The 18,947-nt window shown below is 51.2% G+C and overlaps 1 protein-coding gene across 1 annotated transcript; it reads left to right on the top strand.

Moving 5' to 3' along the window:
* The first annotated feature begins 86 nt into the window (after positions 1-86).
* LOC111160180 (erb-b2 receptor tyrosine kinase 3) lies at positions 87-18,660 on the top strand. The gene is made up of 28 exons (XM_022523079.1): positions 87-183; positions 3,797-3,948; positions 4,478-4,664; positions 5,329-5,454; positions 6,106-6,171; positions 6,344-6,462; positions 6,568-6,709; positions 7,066-7,179; positions 7,272-7,392; positions 9,592-9,665; positions 9,834-9,924; positions 10,186-10,391; positions 10,604-10,736; positions 11,143-11,233; positions 11,450-11,604; positions 12,002-12,055; positions 12,892-13,033; positions 13,644-13,763; positions 13,894-13,992; positions 14,183-14,368; positions 14,518-14,673; positions 14,921-14,996; positions 15,181-15,327; positions 15,721-15,818; positions 15,911-16,099; positions 16,262-16,333; positions 16,534-16,828; positions 17,007-18,660. The coding sequence occupies exons 1-28, from the start codon at positions 102-104 to the stop codon at positions 17,531-17,533; spliced, it is 4,020 nt and encodes a 1,339-aa protein (XP_022378787.1). The 5' UTR covers positions 87-101; the 3' UTR covers positions 17,534-18,660.
* The last annotated feature ends 287 nt before the right edge of the window (positions 18,661-18,947 follow it).

The following is an 18,947-nucleotide window of genomic DNA, read 5'->3' as shown; positions in this document are numbered from 1 at the left end:
AGTCACTGGCGGTTCAGGTGGCTCCGCTTCGATGTCCTAGTCCAGTCCCCCCGCCGCCCAGGCTGGATTCGGCGGGGCTGCCTTCACCCTCGGCTGGAGTCATGAGGGCGAACGCGGCTCTGCAGGTGCTGGGCTTTCTTCTCAACCTGGCCCAGGGCTCCGAGGTGGGCAACTCCCAGGCAGGTAAGCGGCGCGGGAGCAGCGACCGTCTCGGAAACTGGGATCCCTAACCCAGTGCGCGGAATCCTGGAGGGCAGGGGGCAGGAGCTGGGGCGGTGCGAGGTTGGGGTGCCGACCCCAGGTCCGCTGGGACCACCTAGGCAGGGACCGTCAGCTTCGGGTTCTCGGCGCGGTCCGGGCGGGGTCGGGATTCCTGACATCCCCCACACCCCCGAACACACACATACACACACCCCACCCTCCGGAACGCGTAGCCGGCCTTCTAATTTGTCTCTCTCGGGCGGGGGTGGGGGGGGGGCTGACGCCGAGACATATCACACTTCCGAGGGACTCTGTAGGGAGGGGAGCTGCGACCTCCGTTCTGTAAACGTGAGGATATGATCGGAGGTGGAGGTCTTGGAGGAAGGGGAAGGTCTCTGTTTGTTCCCCAGCCCCATCCCTCGGGTTTCAGCACCTCTAGTTTCGTTGTTTTGCCGACAGGGCGGAGCTATGGAAGGGTTGGGGGGGTTGTTGTTCTCAACGTTTGGAAAAACAAGAATGGCACCTCCTCTTCCGTGAGTGGGCCTGCCCTGGGAAGGGCTGAGTCTAACCAAAGGGCCAAGTACAGGTGACATCAGGGTGAGAGGCCACTCAGAGGCTGACCTCCCTCTTTTCCTGAGGATAATAAAGCTGCTGGTCCCCGACTTGATCAACCTCTCTTTGTCAAGACCCAGATTGATTCAACTGATATTTATTGAGCATCTACTATGTACAAGGCCCTGGGCCAGGAGCTGTAGGGTCAAGGACTTGCAGCCTCTGCTTCTCAGTTTGTCTTTTCCCTCCCCAACCTGAGACCAGCAGGGCATCACTCCCACCTTCTGAACTTCCTGTATCCTGGGAGTGCTTCCTAAACCCAGCTTCTCCCCCACCTACATTGTTTACTGTCGGACATTGCTGGTCTGTTTCTCCAACTCCCATACCATCAGAGCCCACCCCCTTGGGGTGTCTCTGGGACTCTGGACACCTGAGGGTGCTGGTGCTGCTCACACTGGAGATATCCTGTTGCTCTCTTCCCCTCCCCCAGACCTCAGCTTGGGGATTGGCACAGCCAGGGCCTCTTCCCCAGAGTGGGAGTGGGAGAAACACCTGTGCTTCCCCCACAGTTGCTGGGCCTAAATTTAGACCTGGGATCTTGAATGTAAAACTCCCAGCTGGTGGAGGGTGGAGGGGTCTGGGGACTGGAGTGGGAGGGACCAAATAGAATGACTACATCATGGTCCCATCCAGACCCTTGGAATCTTCAATGAGGAACCCAGGAGTCCCAGATCCTGGCCACCTTCCCCGGGGGAGACAGGAGGCAGGCATGGTTGGGTTTCTTTACCCTTTATCTGGATCCTGCAGCCTCTGGGCATCCGGCCCTGTCTCAGTCCTTCTATAGTCCCTTTGTCCTGGCTGTGATGGGGGTGGGGGATATTAGAGAGGAGGCCTCTGGTTGAGGAGGGGCTGAGGATTCCCGGTCTGACCCACTCGAGCGCTCTCTACCAAAGGAGCACCCAGGCCCCTCCCTAGGCCCCTGGTGCCTGGGTATGGGGATCTTTATTATTCCCTTCCCCCAGCCCTCCTCCCCAGGCTGCGTGTTCCTCCTTCGAGGTGGTTTTCATGTTCTTTTCCTGAGCAGGCCCTTTGCTCCCTGTTTGTGTAATATGGACTTTACCCCCAGGGTGGCAGAGAACGGGGACCTCTAACACTGTAGCCTCCCAGACACAGACACAGAGTCTGCACAAACACATAAAGGCAGGTGGGATGGATGGGGCCACCTGAAATACTTCCTTATAAGGAAACCCAAGGACAGAACCAGTATAGATTTCTGGGCCAGTGGGGGAGCTGGGTACACGCTTGTCTGTACGTGTGTGTTGCAGATGCACGTACACACACACACACACACACACACACACACAAACCCCACTTCTCTGTGCAGAAATCTTGGCTCCTTCCTTATCTGGGGAGGATTGGCGCCTTGTTTTGGAAGAGAGGGTGTCCTGCCAAGAAGGGGTTTAGGGTGGGGCTGTTCCCTAAATGACTAACCTTCCTAGATTCTTTCCTTTCACCCCAAGGACCCTAGAGTTCCCAGGCTCCTCTGGGAGCTCCCAGCCCCTGCACCCGTCTGCTAGGTCTAGCCCACCCCCCTTCCTTTCCGTTGTAGGGAGCCCTCAAAGGTCAAATGGTCAGACTAGGGGTATACCTAGGAGGAGGGGCTGCGGCCTCACTAATGTCCCTTCCCCCGTTCCCACTCCCGCCCCCTACTAAACCACCAGCGCCTCAGGGAAGGGTGGATGGAACAGGTGGTTTCTACCCCCACCCTATCCACAGTCTTTCCCTGAGCCAGAGGAGAGACCGGCCTTGGGCTTCAGGGTCCAAGATTTCCCATACCCTCTCTATCCTCCATACTTACAAGGTCAAGTGAACCTCCAAGACTGGCATGCCTCGTGAGGATTGCCATGTTGGAAATTTTTTTTTTTTTAAGATTTTATTTATTTGACAGAGATCACAAGTAGACAGAGAGGCAGGCAGAGAGAGAGAGAGAGGAAAGCAGGCTCCCTGCTGAGCAGAGAGCCTGATGCGGGACTCGATCCCAGGACCCTGAGATCATGACCTGAGCCGAAGGCAGCGGCTTAACCCACTGAGCCACCCAGGCGCCCTGTTGGAAAGTTTTTTAATGAATCTTTTGACAATGAAATTGGGTGGAAGGCTTAGAATGGTTGGGGGTTGGGGATCCTCTGCTGTTGCCCTCCAGACTACTGTGTATTTGCTGGAAAGTGTGATGCTGAGGAGCTGGGGTGTGTTGGGATAGGGGAAGGGAAAAGGGAAGTCAGAGTTTAGGAGAGGGGGATGTGTGGGGTAGGCAACCAGCTCCTTATCTTTCAGCTTTAAAGACAAAGCTCACATTGACCCCCCTCTCCCCACCAGAGCTCCCCCTCTGGTGAGGTCACTTGTCTGAGCCCAGGGCTTGGGGGGGGGGCGGGTGCTACTGAGGACAGGGTGTCTCGGGACAGGGTGGAGCAGCGCCCCTCTCCTAGATAGAATTGCCTCATTGTGGGCTGAACTGTGGCCCTGGGCACTGCCCCCACCCTCTGCCCCCATCCCACCCTCAGTAGACACAATAGGGGCTGTGTGCTAGCCCCAAAGAGATATTTATTCCAGGACCCAGAGAGAGGCAGGATGGGGGTAGAGAAGTAAGTACCCTGGTCAGAGAGGGGGAAGGGAAGAGGAGGGTAACAAAGTTGTAGTCCTTTTCTAACCTCTCTAGGGAGGGAAAGAAAACCCTACATCCTCTTTGATTAACTCCTTAATACCCAAAGTCATACCTGAAAGGGGCACAGAGGAGGCCGTGGTGGAAAAGGGGAACCTTTTCACCTGCCTGTTCAGAGAGATGGTGAGGGGATTCTGAGAGAGAGGGTAGTTCAGGCTCTCAGTCCAACGTAGGCTTTTGCATCTCTCTCTGGGGGTGACGGTTGGAGGTGGCTGCTTCCTGATCCTGTTGAATGTTACTGTAGGAGGCAACCAAGGGGATGGTTTTGGGGGACCGGGCTGAAAACTTGTGTCCAGCTCTCTGCCATTCTACCTCCACTTTGAGCAGTGTGTCCTGGGACTCTGAATGGGCTGAGTGTGACGGGCGATGCCGAGAACCAGTACCAGACGTTGTACAAGCTCTACGAGAGGTGTGAGGTGGTGATGGGGAACCTTGAGATTGTGCTCACGGGACACAATGCTGACCTCTCCTTCCTGCAGGTTAGAGTCCCTCACTCCCTCCCTCAACCTCTTCCCCCTTAATCCTCCCCACAGAAACCTCCTTCCCTTCCTCGGGGTTATCCTCTGTTGGAGTTCTGCATTCCTAAAACTCTGCAATTCCAAAGAGCCAAACTTGTGTGTTTATGGGGACAGTGACTGGACTCTGGGACCTCTGGTCTGGTCAGGGTCTCCAGGGATGCACAGGGGCTGTCGATGAGAAGCAGGCATGGGTGGAATAGTGTTATGCACTGGGAGCCAATGGAAAAAGGCACCTAGGAAGGTGAGGAAGGGACCAAGCGAGGACCCTCCTGGCATGAGGAGCTCTGAGAAGTAAAGGGTAGGAGATTATAATTCCTGTCACTTCTGCCACCTGTCTTCCTTGGCAGAAGGGACACAGCAGTGTGACACCAACTCCTCCCTACTTGGAGTAGGAATTAGAAAGAATTAGAGGGGTTGGGGATTCCCTAATGAGGGGATCGAGGCTTTTGCCCTGTCTTCCCTCCTACTGGCCTGATCTGTTCCATCACAGTGGATCCGAGAAGTGACCGGCTATGTCCTCGTGGCCATGAACGAGTTCTCTACGCTGCCACTGCCCAACCTCCGGGTGGTGCGCGGGACTCAGGTGTACGATGGGAAGTTTGCCATCTTTGTCATGTTGAACTATAACACCAACTCCAGCCACGCCCTGCGCCAGCTCCGCTTCACTCAGCTCACTGGTCAGTTCCTGACGATTCCTTCCAGTCTTGCCCCTCAACCAACCTGCAGACAGGTCCCTCCGTGATGATAACCCAAGACTGCCTATTAAGTGCCCCCTTCATGGGGCCCACCACCTTGACCACTGTGGTCTAAAGGTCCACGACTCCCCACGAGGAGGGTCCCCATGTCCCGTGGGGCTAGAGTTGGCTAGATCTATTACCCACTCCTCTACCTTTAAAACACGGCATACTTTGATGTCCCTCCTTCCCTGGGAAAGGGAGTCCTATCTCCTCCCCCTCACAATTCCCCACAGGCTGGGGGGAATATCGGGTTTAATACCACAGGGCTACCTTTTACTTCTCCCTGTGCCAGTCAGTTGGAAAACACACAGGTAGGGCGGAGGAAGGAGGTGATTGAGTCAGGGATCTTCTCTCTTTCTTTCCCTTCCCCTCCCCCACTGGCTAAACCGGATCTGGACAGGTGTCTGAGGAGGCAGGAGTTTCTTTTGGCCTGGCTCCTCTACCTCACAAGGCAAGCCTTCTCTGCCGTGTAGATTTAATTAGACATACTTGTCTGCCCCATCTCCCCTTCTCCTGAGTCTTGGGTGGCCTTTTGGGTTGGTGGGGGAGGGAAGAGGAGGTCTGCTGTAGCCCTTAACCCTGTCACTTCTCTTCCCCACCTCAGAGATTCTGTCAGGGGGCGTTTATATTGAGAAGAACGATAAACTTTGTCACATGGACACAATCGACTGGAGGGACATCGTGAGGGACCGAGGTGCAGAGATAGTGGTGAAGGACAATGGCAGGAACTGTGAGTGACCATGATCAAGACTGCTCCCCTACCCCCACCAAATAGAGTGACCGCTTTCCCGTCATCATTATATCCCTAATGTAAACCCACCTCTCCACTGGGAAAAAAAAATATCTCAGGCCCTAGACCCAAGGAGCCTGCCAGGAGAGAGCAGGCCAGTCTCCTAGAATCCAAATTCCCAAAGCATTATGTGAAGAAGAGGAGTAAAAGATCTCTGTATACTAGGTGGGGAAGCCGGATCTTTGGACTCCATATCCACATCTCTTTCCATTACAACTTTCTCCCTTCTCCTTGAAACCTACCTCCCCCTGATCACAGTCTGCTGGTCCCGGTCCAGTCACACGCACGTATTCCTACTGGGTTCGGTTTGCCAAGGAGGCACTGAGTTCCTGGGCTGGGACTGGGGCTGAGCTTGGCAGTTGCCCGGGACCCTCCCATTCAGCTGCCCTGTGGGTGGTGCGGAGGTGTGGTTCCGCCCCTTGTTGACCCATTCGCTGGAGCCCAGCCCTGCTCTGCAAGGGCAAGGAGGGACACTGCCCTAGCTCTTTGCTTCATGGGACTGGGGTGCCTGTGTGCTGACATCATACCCTGTTGATTCAAGCAGGCCTTTCTTAGCCCTGACAGCCCTTTGTTGGTTTCCTTCCCAACCAGGTCCCCCATGTCATGAGGCCTGCAAGGGGCGATGCTGGGGTCCTAGACCAGAGGATTGCCAGACATGTGAGTTTCCTCCCCTCCAAAAACTTCAAGCTCATCCACTTTCCTATCCCTGCCCACCCCGACCTGTGTCAACACTGTGGGAAGGGACAAGCCTAGAAGGCAAGAAGGTGAGCAATGGCCTCAGAATACAGTCTTAAGAGCCCTCGCTGCCATGCTTTCTGTCTTTCTGTAGTGACCAAGACCATCTGTGCCCCTCAATGTAATGGTCACTGCTTTGGGCCCAACCCCAACCAGTGCTGCCATGATGAGTGCGCAGGCGGCTGCTCAGGCCCTCAGGACACAGACTGCTTTGTATGTACCACCATTCACCTGGATTCAGAAGTGGGGATGTGGGCTTTGGGCAGGAAATAGGGATACACACATAATGTGAATTTTATGAATCTCCTATGTCCTTAGGCCTGTCGACTCTTCAATGACAGTGGGGCCTGTGTGCGCCAGTGTCCACAGCCTCTAGTCTACAACAAGCTAACTTTCCAGCTGGAACCCAACCCCCACACCAAGTATCAGTACGGAGGAGTTTGTGTGGCCAGCTGTCCCCGTAAGTGCCTAAGAAGAGGAACAGGGGTTGTGGAACCAGGATTTTAGACAAAATTTTAGGAGGTAAAAAGGATCAAGTTGGGTGGGAAATCAGGTTGTTGGTTGTGATCCTCTAACCACTTCCAATGAATGATTCCTGTGTCCTACTCCCCTGTCTACTTCCCCATGATTTTTAGCCATGGCCCCTAGTTCTGCAACAAAGTGCAAAGGGCCTTTCTCATCCGTAGGACAGTGCTTAAGGAACCCCGGGTAGTGGTTTGGGACAAACCCAGCACAGGGCAGGAGGGAGCAAGGTTCAGCCGGTGGTTGGCAGTGTTTCTCCTCCCTCATCTCTAATGGTGCCCTCCTCTTTCCTAGATAACTTTGTAGTGGATCAAACATCTTGTGTTCGGGCCTGTCCTCCTGACAAAATGGAAGTAGATAAAAATGGACTCAAAATATGTGAACCTTGTGGGGGGCTCTGCCCCAAAGGTGAGTAGGAGATGGTGAGGAGGTGGTGAAGAGACCTCCTTTCCCCAGAGACCAAGCAGGCCCCACCCACTGAGTCTCTTTTGTGTTTACAGCCTGCGAAGGGACAGGCTCTGGGAGCCGCTTCCAGACTGTGGACTCTAGCAACATTGATGGATTTGTGAACTGCACCAAGATCCTGGGCAACCTGGACTTTCTTATCACTGGCCTCAATGGGTTAGAGATTCTGCTTCCCCTCTCTAATCCCCCGCTCCAGCCATCGCCTCACAGTTCATTGCATTTGGCTCACCCCTTCATATGGGCAGCTGATGAGGAATATAAATCTTATCATAAATAGAAATCAAGCCCCTATTCTGCTCTGTGCTTGAGATTCTCTCCCTCCCCTCTGCTCCTCCCCCTGCTTTCTTTCTCTCTCTCAACATTAATAAATAAAAATCTTCTTTTAAAAAAATAAAAGAGAGAGCGCCTGGGTGGCTCAGTGGGTTAAAGCCTCTGTCTTCAGCTCAGGTCATGATCCCAGGGTTCTGGGATCGAGCCCCAGCATCGGGCTCTCTGCTCGGAAGGGAGCCTGCTTCCTCCTCTCTCTCTGCCTGCCTCTCTGCCTACTTGTGATCTCTGTCTGTCAAATAAATAAAATTGTTTAAAAAAAAGTAAATGAATAAAAGAGGGACGCCTGGATGGCTCAGTTAGTTAAGTGGCTGCCTTTGGCTTTGGTCATGGTCCCAGGGTCCTGAGATGAGTCCTGCATGGGACTCCCTGCTTGGTGGAGAACCTGGTTCTCCCTCTGCCCGCCACTCCCCCTGCTTGTGTGCTCTCCCTCTCTCTCTGACAAATAAAGTCTTTAAATAAATAAATAAATGGAATATAAATCATAGAATTTTAGAGGACACACAGTTCCTGACCATACCTAAGTCTGTTTCCCACCTAGGGCTTGAATCCCTCAGAGACATCCCTAAGCAATCTGATACCATCTAGCTAAGTGACAGGGGACAAGGACATTGTGTCCTCCTCCTTTTTTTTTTTTTTAAGATTTTACTTACTGTTTATTTTAGAGAGAGAGCAGGAGGTGGGGGAGTGAGGGCGAGAGGGGGAGAGAGAATCCCAAGCAGGTTCCATGCCAGGCATACAGGTTCATGCAGAGCCTGATCTCATGACCTTGCAGTCATGATCTGAGCCGAAATCAAAAGTCTGATGCCTAATGGACTGAGCCACCCAGGCACCCCTTAAGATTTTATCTTTATGTAATCTCTTCACCCAACGTGGAGCTTGAACTCACAACCCTGAGACCAAGAATCATATGCTCCACCAACTGAACCAGCCAGGTGCCCCTACCTGAATCAAAAAAATTTTTCTAAGATTTTATTTATTTATTTATTAATTAGAGAGAGAGTGAGAAAAAGTGCACATGGGGGTCAGGGGAGAAGTAGATGGGGAAGGAGGAAGAGGTGAGCACAGACCTGACCTGGGGCTTGATCCCTCAACATTGGGATCATGATCCCAGCTGAAACCAAGAGTTGGATGCCCAACTGACCGAGCCACCCAGGTGCCCCCAAATCAATTTTTTTTTAAAGATTTTATTCATTTATTCGACAGAGAGGGAACACAAGCAGGAGGAGTGGGAGAGGGAGAAGCAGGCTCCCCACTGAGCAAGGAGCCTGATGTGGGGCTCGATCCTAGGACCTTGGGATCATGAGCTGGGCCAAAGGCAGACACTTCTAAAGACTGAGCCACCCAGGCACCCCTCTAAATTTTTAATGAGAGTTGCCACTTGATGATTTTCTAATTCCATTATTCCTTATTCCTTCTGCATTTATTTGTTGGCATTTTAGTGTTAGGAAGTCTTTCCTTCCCATTGATTGATTGAGAACTATTTCATTCAGTCCTTCATAATCTTTTATAGTCATTATTTTGGTGTTCGGCTGTCTCTGATCTGGTCACTGGGGGCTTCTTCAAGCTGGATCCTGTGTTCTTAGGGCTTGTACCCTTCATTCTCTGAGCACTTCCTTACTTTTTTGCATCAGCTGCTATAAACTCATGTTATATTTCTCCTGCCCTAGCCATTTCTCCAAGGAGCCCTGTTTCCTTTAGTGGAGAATGGTATTTAGAAACTAGGTTCTGGGGGTGCCTGGTTGGCTCAGTGGGTTAAAGCCTCTGCCTTTGGCTCAGGTCATGATCCCAGGGTCTTGGGATCGAGCCCTGAATCGGGCTCTCTGCTCATCGGGGAGCCTGCTTCCTCCTCTCTCTCTGCCTGCCTCTCTGCCCACTTGCGATCTCTATCTGTCAAATAAATAAATAAATCTTTAAAAAAAAAAAAAGGGAAAGAAAAAAAAAGAAACTGGGTTCTGAGGCTAAGCATGCTTGTTGCTACTGGGTTCTACCTCTACCTTGTTGACTGGTTTTTACTGTTCTCTCCAGAGACCCCTGGCACAAGATCCCTGCCCTGGACCCTGAGAAGCTCAATGTCTTCCGGACAGTACGGGAGATCACAGGTGAGTTGGGGGAGAGGCTTCCCTTTCTGGAAGAGGTGAATCACTGGCACAAATTGTTATTTAGCTACTTACAAAATCATGTACCCAGTAAGAGGGGAGGGACTGATAGAACCTGAGAAAGCAAGGGGAGAAGACTCCAGGCTCACGTGCCTCTTTCCAACCCCTCAGGTTACCTGAACATCCAGTCCTGGCCTCCCCACATGCACAACTTCAGTGTCTTTTCCAACCTGACAACCATCGGGGGCAGAAGCCTATACAAGTGAGTAGTAAGGAGTGCGGCGGTGGTAGCATGAACCCAGGCAATGAACCTTGTCTCTTAGGCCGCCTTGAGAGAAATACAGGCGTTGTCTCACACAACACGCTCAAAGGGTCTGAGTTTGAAGGGGAAAAGGCGGAAGGAAGGGGAATTGCTCTTCCTGGTCTGACTGGTCCAGAGAAATGTGTTGAATGAAAATGAATCCAATGCGCGGTCATTTTTCCCAGTATAGTCTCCCTTCTTATCCTGTCTTCTTGTTCTCAGCCGGGGTTTCTCTTTGTTAATCATGAAGAACTTGAATATAACATCTTTGGGCCTCCGATCTTTGAAAGAAATTAGTGCCGGGCGTGTCTACATAAGTGCGAACAGGCAGCTCTGCTACCACCATTCTCTGAACTGGACCAGGCTTCTTCGGGGGCCTCCTGAAGAGAGACTAGACATCAAGCATAATCGGCCTCGCAGAGACTGTGGTGAGGGGAAGGGCCCCTGGGGTGGTGGGGAGAAGGAAGTCAGGGAGGAGAGGGTAAGTGTAGGGACTTTTCAGGCCTGGAAGCAGGAATAGGGATTAGGGGGGAGTGGGTAGAGCCAAGGAGAGGGGTGTGTTAGGCTGGAGGCATTTATGAGGAATAGTTCAGAAGAGGGCATGTGAAGAGACCCCTCCTAACTCACCCCTTCTTTCCAGTGGCCGAGGGCAAAGTGTGTGATCCCCTGTGCTCCTCTGGAGGATGCTGGGGCCCAGGTCCTGGTCAGTGCCTCTCCTGTCGAAACTACAGCCGAGGAGGTGTCTGTGTGACCCACTGCAACTTTCTGAATGGGTAACGCTGAGGGGCGAGAGAGTCAAGCCGGGGTGGGGGGATGGGGCCCTGGGATGGAGCTATTCAGGTGGCACCTGAAAGCCTTTAGTCAACTTCTTTTTTTTCTTTTTTTTAAGATTGATTTATTTATTTTAGAGAGGGGTGGGGGAAGGGCAGAGGGAGAGAGAAACCCAGGCAGACCTGAGCCTGACATGGGGCCTGATCTCATGATCCTGAGATCACAACCTGACCTGAAACCAAGAGTTGGACGCTTAACTGACTGCACCACCCAGGTGCCCCTCGGCAACTTTCTACATGTGTCTTGGTGGGAATGAGTAAGGGGCCGCTGTGGTTGGGGGAGCAGGACATAAAGGTCAGGACTTAGAAGTGACCCCCTCTCCCTTTGCCCCCCCGCCCCCAACTGCAGGGAGCCTCGTGAGTTTGCCCATGAGGCTGAATGCTTCTCCTGCCACCTGGAGTGCCGACCCATGGAGGGTACTGCCACATGCAATGGCTCGGTACGGTAGCAGCACCAGGATCTCTAAGGGAAAGAGGGCAAGGGCAACACAAGAATGTCTTGGGATGACATAACCAAATCACAAGGCCAACATGGGGAGGCCAGACAACGCTAGGGTCTGTGGTTGGAGCATCCTAAATGTCTGGGTGGGCCCTGGCTGGGAAGTATGAAATTGACCTTGGGATCCCATTCTTCCCAACTTTCTCTTTCCGCCCAGGGCTCTGATGCTTGTGCTCAGTGTGCCCATTTTCGAGATGGGCCCCACTGTGTGAGCAGCTGCCCCAGTGGCGTCCTTGGGGCCAAGGGTCCGATCTACAAGTATCCAGATGCTCAGAATGAATGTCGGCCCTGCCACGAGAATTGCACCCAGGGGTCAGTGATGGGATGATAAGAGGGGGAGGGAGGGAAACAAAACAAGGGGGGAAGAAGAGGGTAAAGTGGGGCTGAAAGAAGAAAGGGACTATGATTTAAGAATCCCTCCAAGCTGTATCAGGAAGGATTGGAGAAAGGGGATCTCTCAGTAACAGCACAAAATGATACCGGGTTTCGAGAACCTGGAATAACCTCAGCTCAGGGAACTTTCCTTCAAGAGAGGGACTCGGGGAGAATTGGCAAGCTAGAGGTGGGGGTCGTGTCTCACATGATGGGGCTTCAGGAATGGGCTACCATGGTAGGGTCTGAAACAATGTCGTATGTTGAGGCTGTCAGAATTGTGCTTCCCATGAGAGTCTCCCAAGCTCCCATTTAAGGAGATGACTTTCTTCTCCAGGTGCAAGGGACCAGAGCTACAAGACTGTTTAGGTCAAACACTGGCACTGATCAGGTATGATGGGCTTGGAGATTTAGTTAGCTGGGGATATTTGGGAGAGAAGCTAGGGAGGGGGCAGTTACTTGCTGGGAAGAGAGAAGTCTCTATTCATTGTGGCTTTCTATACACACCCTGTCACTGGACTTGGAGACAAAAGAATCCAGGCTTCTGGCATTCCCTTCCTTTTATTCTTTCCTTGGGGTTTTTTGTTTGTTTGTTTGTTTTTTTGTTTGTTTGTTTTTTGTGGGTTTTTTTTTTTAAAGATTTTATTTATTTATTAGAGAGAGAGAGAGAGAGAGAGCATGAGCACAGGCAGACAGAGTAGTAGGCAGAGGCAGAGGGAGAAGCAAGCTCCCCGCTGAGCAAGGAGCCCAATGTGGGACTCAATCCCAGGACGCTGGGATCATGACCTGAGCCGAAGGCAGCCGCTTAACCAACTGAGCCACCTAGGCGTCCCATATTTTTTTGTTTTTTTTAAGATTTCATTTATTTATTTGACAGAGATCACAAGGAGGCAGAGAGGCAGGCAGAGATGGGGAAGCAGGCTCCTCGCTGAGCAGAGAGCCTGATGGAGGCTCGATCCCAGGACGCTGAGACCATGACCTGAGCCAAAGGCAGAGGCTTAACCCACTGAGCCACCCAGGCACCCCTGGCCTTCCCTTCCTAAAATTAACTTAAAGTATCCGCAGGAGGTCCAGATTTAGGTTAACCCTTTCAGTGCTCAAGGATATGTGTATATGTGAATGTTAATTTCTTGCCTCAGATCTGTACTATACATTTAATGTAAGCATAGGTGACATTTATAAGGGAGGTGGAGACCCAGGATAATGCTGGATTTCCCTATCCCACAGCAAAACCCATCTGGCAGTGGGTTTAACAGTGGTAGTAGGATTGGCAGTGATTTTCCTGATCCTTGGAGGCACTTTCCTCTACTGGCGTGGGCGTCGGATTCAGAATAAGAGGGCTATGAGGCGCTACTTGGAACGGGGTGAGGTGAGTGTCTAGTTTACTCTTGAAAGGTACCCTGTGTACCATCAGTCTTTAAGAGCCTCCACTTTTCCCAGAGATTTGATTCCTTTCTTCAAGGAGGTAATATGGTCCATCAGAAAAAACTCTGGCCAGAGAAATGGGAGAAAATTAATTAATGGCAAAATTAATTTTGCCATTGATTGCCAACATGACTTTGAAGAAGTTAGCTTTCCTTCTCTGTGCCTCATTTTATGCACGTATACAGAAGAAATAATAACATTGATCCTTATAAGATGCCTGTAAGGGTGAAAGGGGATGATGTATGTGAAAGTGCTTTGGAAAGCATAGAGAATGATATAAAAAGTGATAGCATTACCAGCTCTCACCTCTTCCTCCCATCAAAGGGGAAACCCAGCCCTCTTGATTCTTGATCTCATGAACACAACAGCATCCTCAGTCCTTAGGGTCTGTTGCTCCCCAATATGCCTGCAATGATTTTTAAGACTAAAGATAGTTCCTCTTGCTCCCCACCCCTTTGGGCCTTGTTGCTCTGGGCATCTACCCATAGGAAGGGGGTTGGAGTGGGACATGGGAATGGACTTCCCTGAGTATTTTCTTCCCTTCTGCTCCTCAGAGCATAGAGCCTCTGGATCCCAGTGAGAAGGCTAACAAAGTCTTGGCCAGAATCTTCAAAGAAACAGAGCTGAGGAAGCTTAAAGTGCTTGGCTCAGGCGTCTTTGGAACCGTGCACAAAGTGAGTGGCCCACAGGAAGTCTGTGGAAGAGGAAGGGAAAGGATCTAGGGTGAAGGAGAGAAAGAGTTGAGGAAAAGGGCTAGCCCTGGGGAGAATGACCTTAGGCTGACTCCTGCCTAAAACTTTGCAGGGAGTATGGATACCTGAGGGGGAATCAATCAAGATTCCAGTCTGCATTAAAGTCATTGAGGACAAGAGTGGACGACAAAGTTTTCAAGATGTGACGGATGTAAGTCAGGGAAGGGTATTGTGTATCCCCACTGGGAGAGAGGTCACTATTAGACAGGATTTTGTAGAAGCATGGGCCTGTGTTAGCAGATACCGTTAGCCATAATAATGTCCTTGAATGTTGGGATAGGCCTGGTCTGGGTGTATGTGGACCTTTTTGATCCCTGGATGACCCCTCCTGTATCTCGTAGCATATGCTGGCCATTGGCAGCCTAGACCATGCCCACATTGTACGGCTGCTGGGACTGTGCCCAGGGTCATCTCTGCAGCTCGTCACTCAGTACTTGCCTCTGGGTTCCCTGCTGGATCACGTGAGACAACACCGTGGAGCGCTGGGGCCCCAGCTGCTGCTCAATTGGGGAGTACAGATTGCCAAGGTGAGAGGAACCTGGAAGAGCTCTATGAACTGCCTGGCTGGTTGCTGGCAGGGAGGTTGAAGTTCTGAGAGGTGCCTTCAGGGTTTGGGATGATTCTGGATCTCAAGGATCAATTCCCCCGACCTTAAGAACACTTCCTTCCTCTGTAGGGGATGTACTACCTTGAGGAGCATGGTATGGTGCACAGGAACCTGGCGGCCCGAAATGTGCTACTGAAGTCACCCAGTCAGGTTCAGGTGGCAGATTTTGGGGTGGCTGACTTGCTGCCCCCTGATGATAAGCAACTACTACACAGTGAGGCCAAGGTGAGGTTGCATGAAGGGCTGGGTAAGGAGGTTGGGGTGAAGTGAAGCATGGGAGTAAGGGGCAGTCAGTGGTATCCTTCAGAGGCAACAGATGCTACACAGTAAGTTCAAGGAGAGGAACCTGGAAATACTAGAAATTCAAGTTCAGAAAACAACAAAGAAAAGAAAGATTGAAAACTTGGGGTTTAGAAGTGCTGAGAAAATTTGTGGAAGTCAACTGATGACACTTTTGCCCTTAATTCCCCAGACTCCAATTAAGTGGATGGCCCTGGAGAGTATCCACTTTGGGAAATACACACACCAGAGTGACGTCTGGAGTTATGGTCAGTCCATTTGGATATCCTCCATACCATCACTGGCCCAAATTCTATAGTTGCCTCTTGAGAGACCCTTCTTAGAGTTTCTAATTCATCTAGATCCTTGTGTTGGATCAAGTTCTGCTTTCCCTCCATCTTCACGCCCATGTCTACTGTTTCACCATCAACCAGTCATGTCTTCCTATACCAGGAGTGACAGTTTGGGAGCTGATGACCTTTGGGGCAGAACCCTATGCTGGGCTACGACTGGCTGAAGTACCAGACCTGCTAGAGAAGGGGGAGCGACTGGCGCAGCCCCAGATCTGTACCATCGATGTCTACATGGTCATGGTCAAGTGTGAGTTACCTGCTGATCCCAGCCATTTCCTTCCTTCCTTTCCTTCTTTCCTCCCTCCCTTCCTCCCTCTCTCCCTCCCCTCCTTTTTTCTTTCTTCTTTCTTTCTTTTTTTTTTTTTTTTAAGATTTACTTACTTGAGAGAGAGAGAGAGTGCACATGGGCAGAGACGGGGTAGTGGTGGCAGAGGCAGAGGAAGAGACAGTGAGATTCCCAGGCAGACTCCGCACTGAGCAAGGAGCCTGATTCTGGACTTGATCTCATGACCTGAGCTGAAACCAAGAGTCAGGGTTTAACTGACTGCACCACCCAGGTGCCCCCAGCCATTTTCTAGCCGACTTCCCTCCCTACTCCAACTCCCCTCTTATGGCTCTACTTCTTGCATCTTACCCCCAGGTTGGATGATTGATGAGAACATTCGTCCAACCTTTAAAGAACTAGCCAATGAGTTCACCAGGATGGCCCGAGACCCACCACGGTATCTGGTCATAAAGGTGAGCAGTGATTAGGAGTTGTCAAAGAGATCTAGAGGCAACGGGACTTGGCTGGGACTAGGATCCACCTTAACCATCACCTGTCCCTACAGAGAGAGAGTGGGCCTGGAATTCCCCCTGGGGCAGAGCCCCCTGCTCTGACAAACAAGGAACTGGAGGAGGTGGAGCTGGAGCCAGAACTGGAGCTAGACCTGGATTTGGAGGCAGAGGAGGATGGTCTGGCGGCCACACTAGGCTCTGCCCTCAGCCTGCCGGTGGGAACACTTAATCGGCCCCGTGGGGTAAGGCGCTTCCCAACATTTTAAGACTTTCTGCACCCTGAGCCCTCTACCTACCTGCACCCTCATGAACCCTACTGATGCCCAGATTAACTACTCAGAGGTCCCCATGGTGAGTAGATTTCTCCCTTAACCTAAACCTTTTCCTCACCTTTTTCATCCTAGAGCCAGAGTCTTTTAAGCCCATCATCTGGATACATGCCTATGAACCAGGGTAATCTTGGGGAGACTGGCCAGGTAAGGTCTGTCTCTTCAAGGGGCTGCTGAGAGGCTGGGTGGCAGTGTCTTGGGATCCATAGGGGCAGTGTGGGAGACTATAGAAATCAGAGGTTTAATCAGTGCCCCACAAAAAAGAAGCATTGAACAACCCAGTCTTCTGAAGAAATACCTCTTCCCTCGTCTCTCTGTAAATCTCTGTGTATTCCTTTCCTCCTCAGGAGTCTGCATTTTGTGGGAGTGGTGAGCAGTGCCCCCGTCCAGCCTCTTTGCACCCAATGCCACGGGGACGCCTGGCATCAGAGTCCTCAGAGGGCCATGTGACAGGCTCTGAGGCTGAGCTCCAGGAGAAGGTGTCAATGTGTAGGAGCCGGAGCCGGAGCCCCCGGCCACGTGGAGACAGTGCCTACCATTCCCAGCGCCATAGCCTGCTCACTCCTGTCACCCCACTCTCCCCACTAGGGTTAGAGGAAGAGGATGTCAATGGATATGTCATGCCAGATGCACACCTCAAAGGTGCCAGACTCTTCCTAGAGCTTTCCTCAAATCCTTCTCTGATCCTTTCCCCAGGCTCCTCTTAATCCTTTCATCTTCTCTGATCTTGTTCCCTCCCTTTTCATTTTTTCCTAACTTTCCCGACTCCCCACTGTCTACCACATTCTCCACATACCTATCCTCTCTTCTCAATCCCTAGGTACTCCCTCCTCCCGGGAAGGTACCCTTTCTTCAGTGGGCCTCAGTTCTGTCCTGGGTACCGAAGAAGAAGATGAAGATGATGAGTATGAGTACATGAACCGGAGGAGAAGGCGCAGTCCAACTCGTCCCCCTAGGCCCAGTTCTCTCGAGGAGCTGGGTTATGAGTACATGGATGTGGGATCAGACCTCAGTGCTTCCCTGGGCAGCACACAGAGTTGCCCACTCAACCCTGTGCCCCTCATGCCTGCTGCTGGCACAACCCCAGATGAGGACTATGAATATATGAATCGGCGACATGGTGGAGGAGCTCCCGGGGGAGATTACGCAGCCATGGGGGCCTGCCCAGCGGCTGAGCAAGGGTATGAAGAGATGAGAGCTTTCCAGGGGCCTGGACACCATGCCCCCCATGTCCACTGTGCTCGCCTCAAAACTCTCCGTAGTTTAGAAGCCACTGACTCCGCTTTTGATAACCCTGATTACTGGCATAGCAGGCTTTTCCCCAAGGCTAATGCTCAGAGAACATAACCTCTGCTCCCTGAAGTACTCAGGGAGCATTTGATGGCAGCTAGTGCCTCTAAAGGGTACTCTCCTCTTCTCCCTAGTCCCTCTCTCACAGGTCTTAGCCCTATTTCCCCAGCCCTAGACAATTCCATTCAACCTTTGGAGGCTTTTAAACACTGCAACAAAATTCTTGTGAGATGTAGCCAGCTGTGCACTTTCTTCCCTTTCCCAACCCGGGAAAAGAAGATTTTCCCTATTTTATGTGTGTTCCTAATCCCATTCCTCAGCTTCCTCAGGGAGACTCCCTGGAGATATGAAGGATTACTCCCATGTCCCTTTCTCTCAGACTCTGACTTATTGAGATTAGGCTTTAAAGTGTGCTTTTGTTTCCCACCAGACTCGTAAGGAAGGGGAAAGTGGGTTGGGGGGAACCAGGCAGGGGAAAGTAAAATTTTGGCTGATGACTCAGCCCCCTGGAAAGAATGGAAAGCTTCAAATCTTGAGTGAGGAAAGAGGTTGGGCACAGATATTTAGAGTACTATTAATTCTGGATCTACTATGCCAGGCATCATGCTAAAGTTTACCTATGTTAACTCATCTAATGCTTAAAACGATTCTGTGAGCTAGGTATTCTCCCATTTCACAAATAAGGAAACTGAGCCTTAAAGAGATTAAGTACATAAAGTGGTGGGTCCTGGATTCAGAATCTTCCATTGCAGGTTTTCTCCCTGTAAGGTATCAAGGCAAACTGATAAAAGTCAGAGTCCTTGTCAGGGCATTGTCGTCTTGTTTTTGCACTGAATCAAGTCTAACCCCAACAACCCCAGCCTCCTCCTACACCCAGACTTCTCATCTCAGGAAGTGGGGGGAAGGGGATGGTCGGAAGGAAAAATAACTGGACATTTTTGTGTAAACCATAATCCATATGTGCTGTAAATGATCACTTCTTACCCAAGAGACAGATTCACAAGAGTCCCAAGAGCCACTTTTAGGGTCTGTACTCATCCAGGGAAACTACCGGTTGGGATAGAAAGAGGACCCAGCTTCAGGCCTTTGTCTGCTCGGATGGGAAACGGGGTGTCTTGTTATCACTGAAGATTTTTGTTTTGTTTTTATACACACCTGAATAAAAAAATGCCGGTTTTTCAGCTTCCTGTCTGTCAAATGTAAGAAAACCTTTAGTGTGTAAAATCACCCCTTTGCTCCTCAGCAGTGGGTAGCCGCCACCGCATGCTGTTCTGTCTTGTGACCCTCCTATTCTGCACCTTGCAGCTTACTCTGCCCTACTTTTCTTTGTATCTGCTGAAGACAAGCATAGCACACAGTCCTTTTCATTGAAAGCTTTTACTAGGGATCTCTTTACAGTACAACCCACCGGGAATAACAAAAACAAGAAAACCCACGTTTGCGAAAAAGCCTTATTGATGTGCCTCATGAA

This window comes from Enhydra lutris, unplaced genomic scaffold, assembly GCF_002288905.1.
Source record: "Enhydra lutris kenyoni isolate GAN:26980312 unplaced genomic scaffold, ASM228890v2 scaffoldscaffold74, whole genome shotgun sequence".
Lineage (NCBI taxonomy): Eukaryota > Metazoa > Chordata > Mammalia > Carnivora > Mustelidae > Enhydra > Enhydra lutris.
This window is presented reverse-complemented; position numbering and strand designations above follow the sequence as displayed.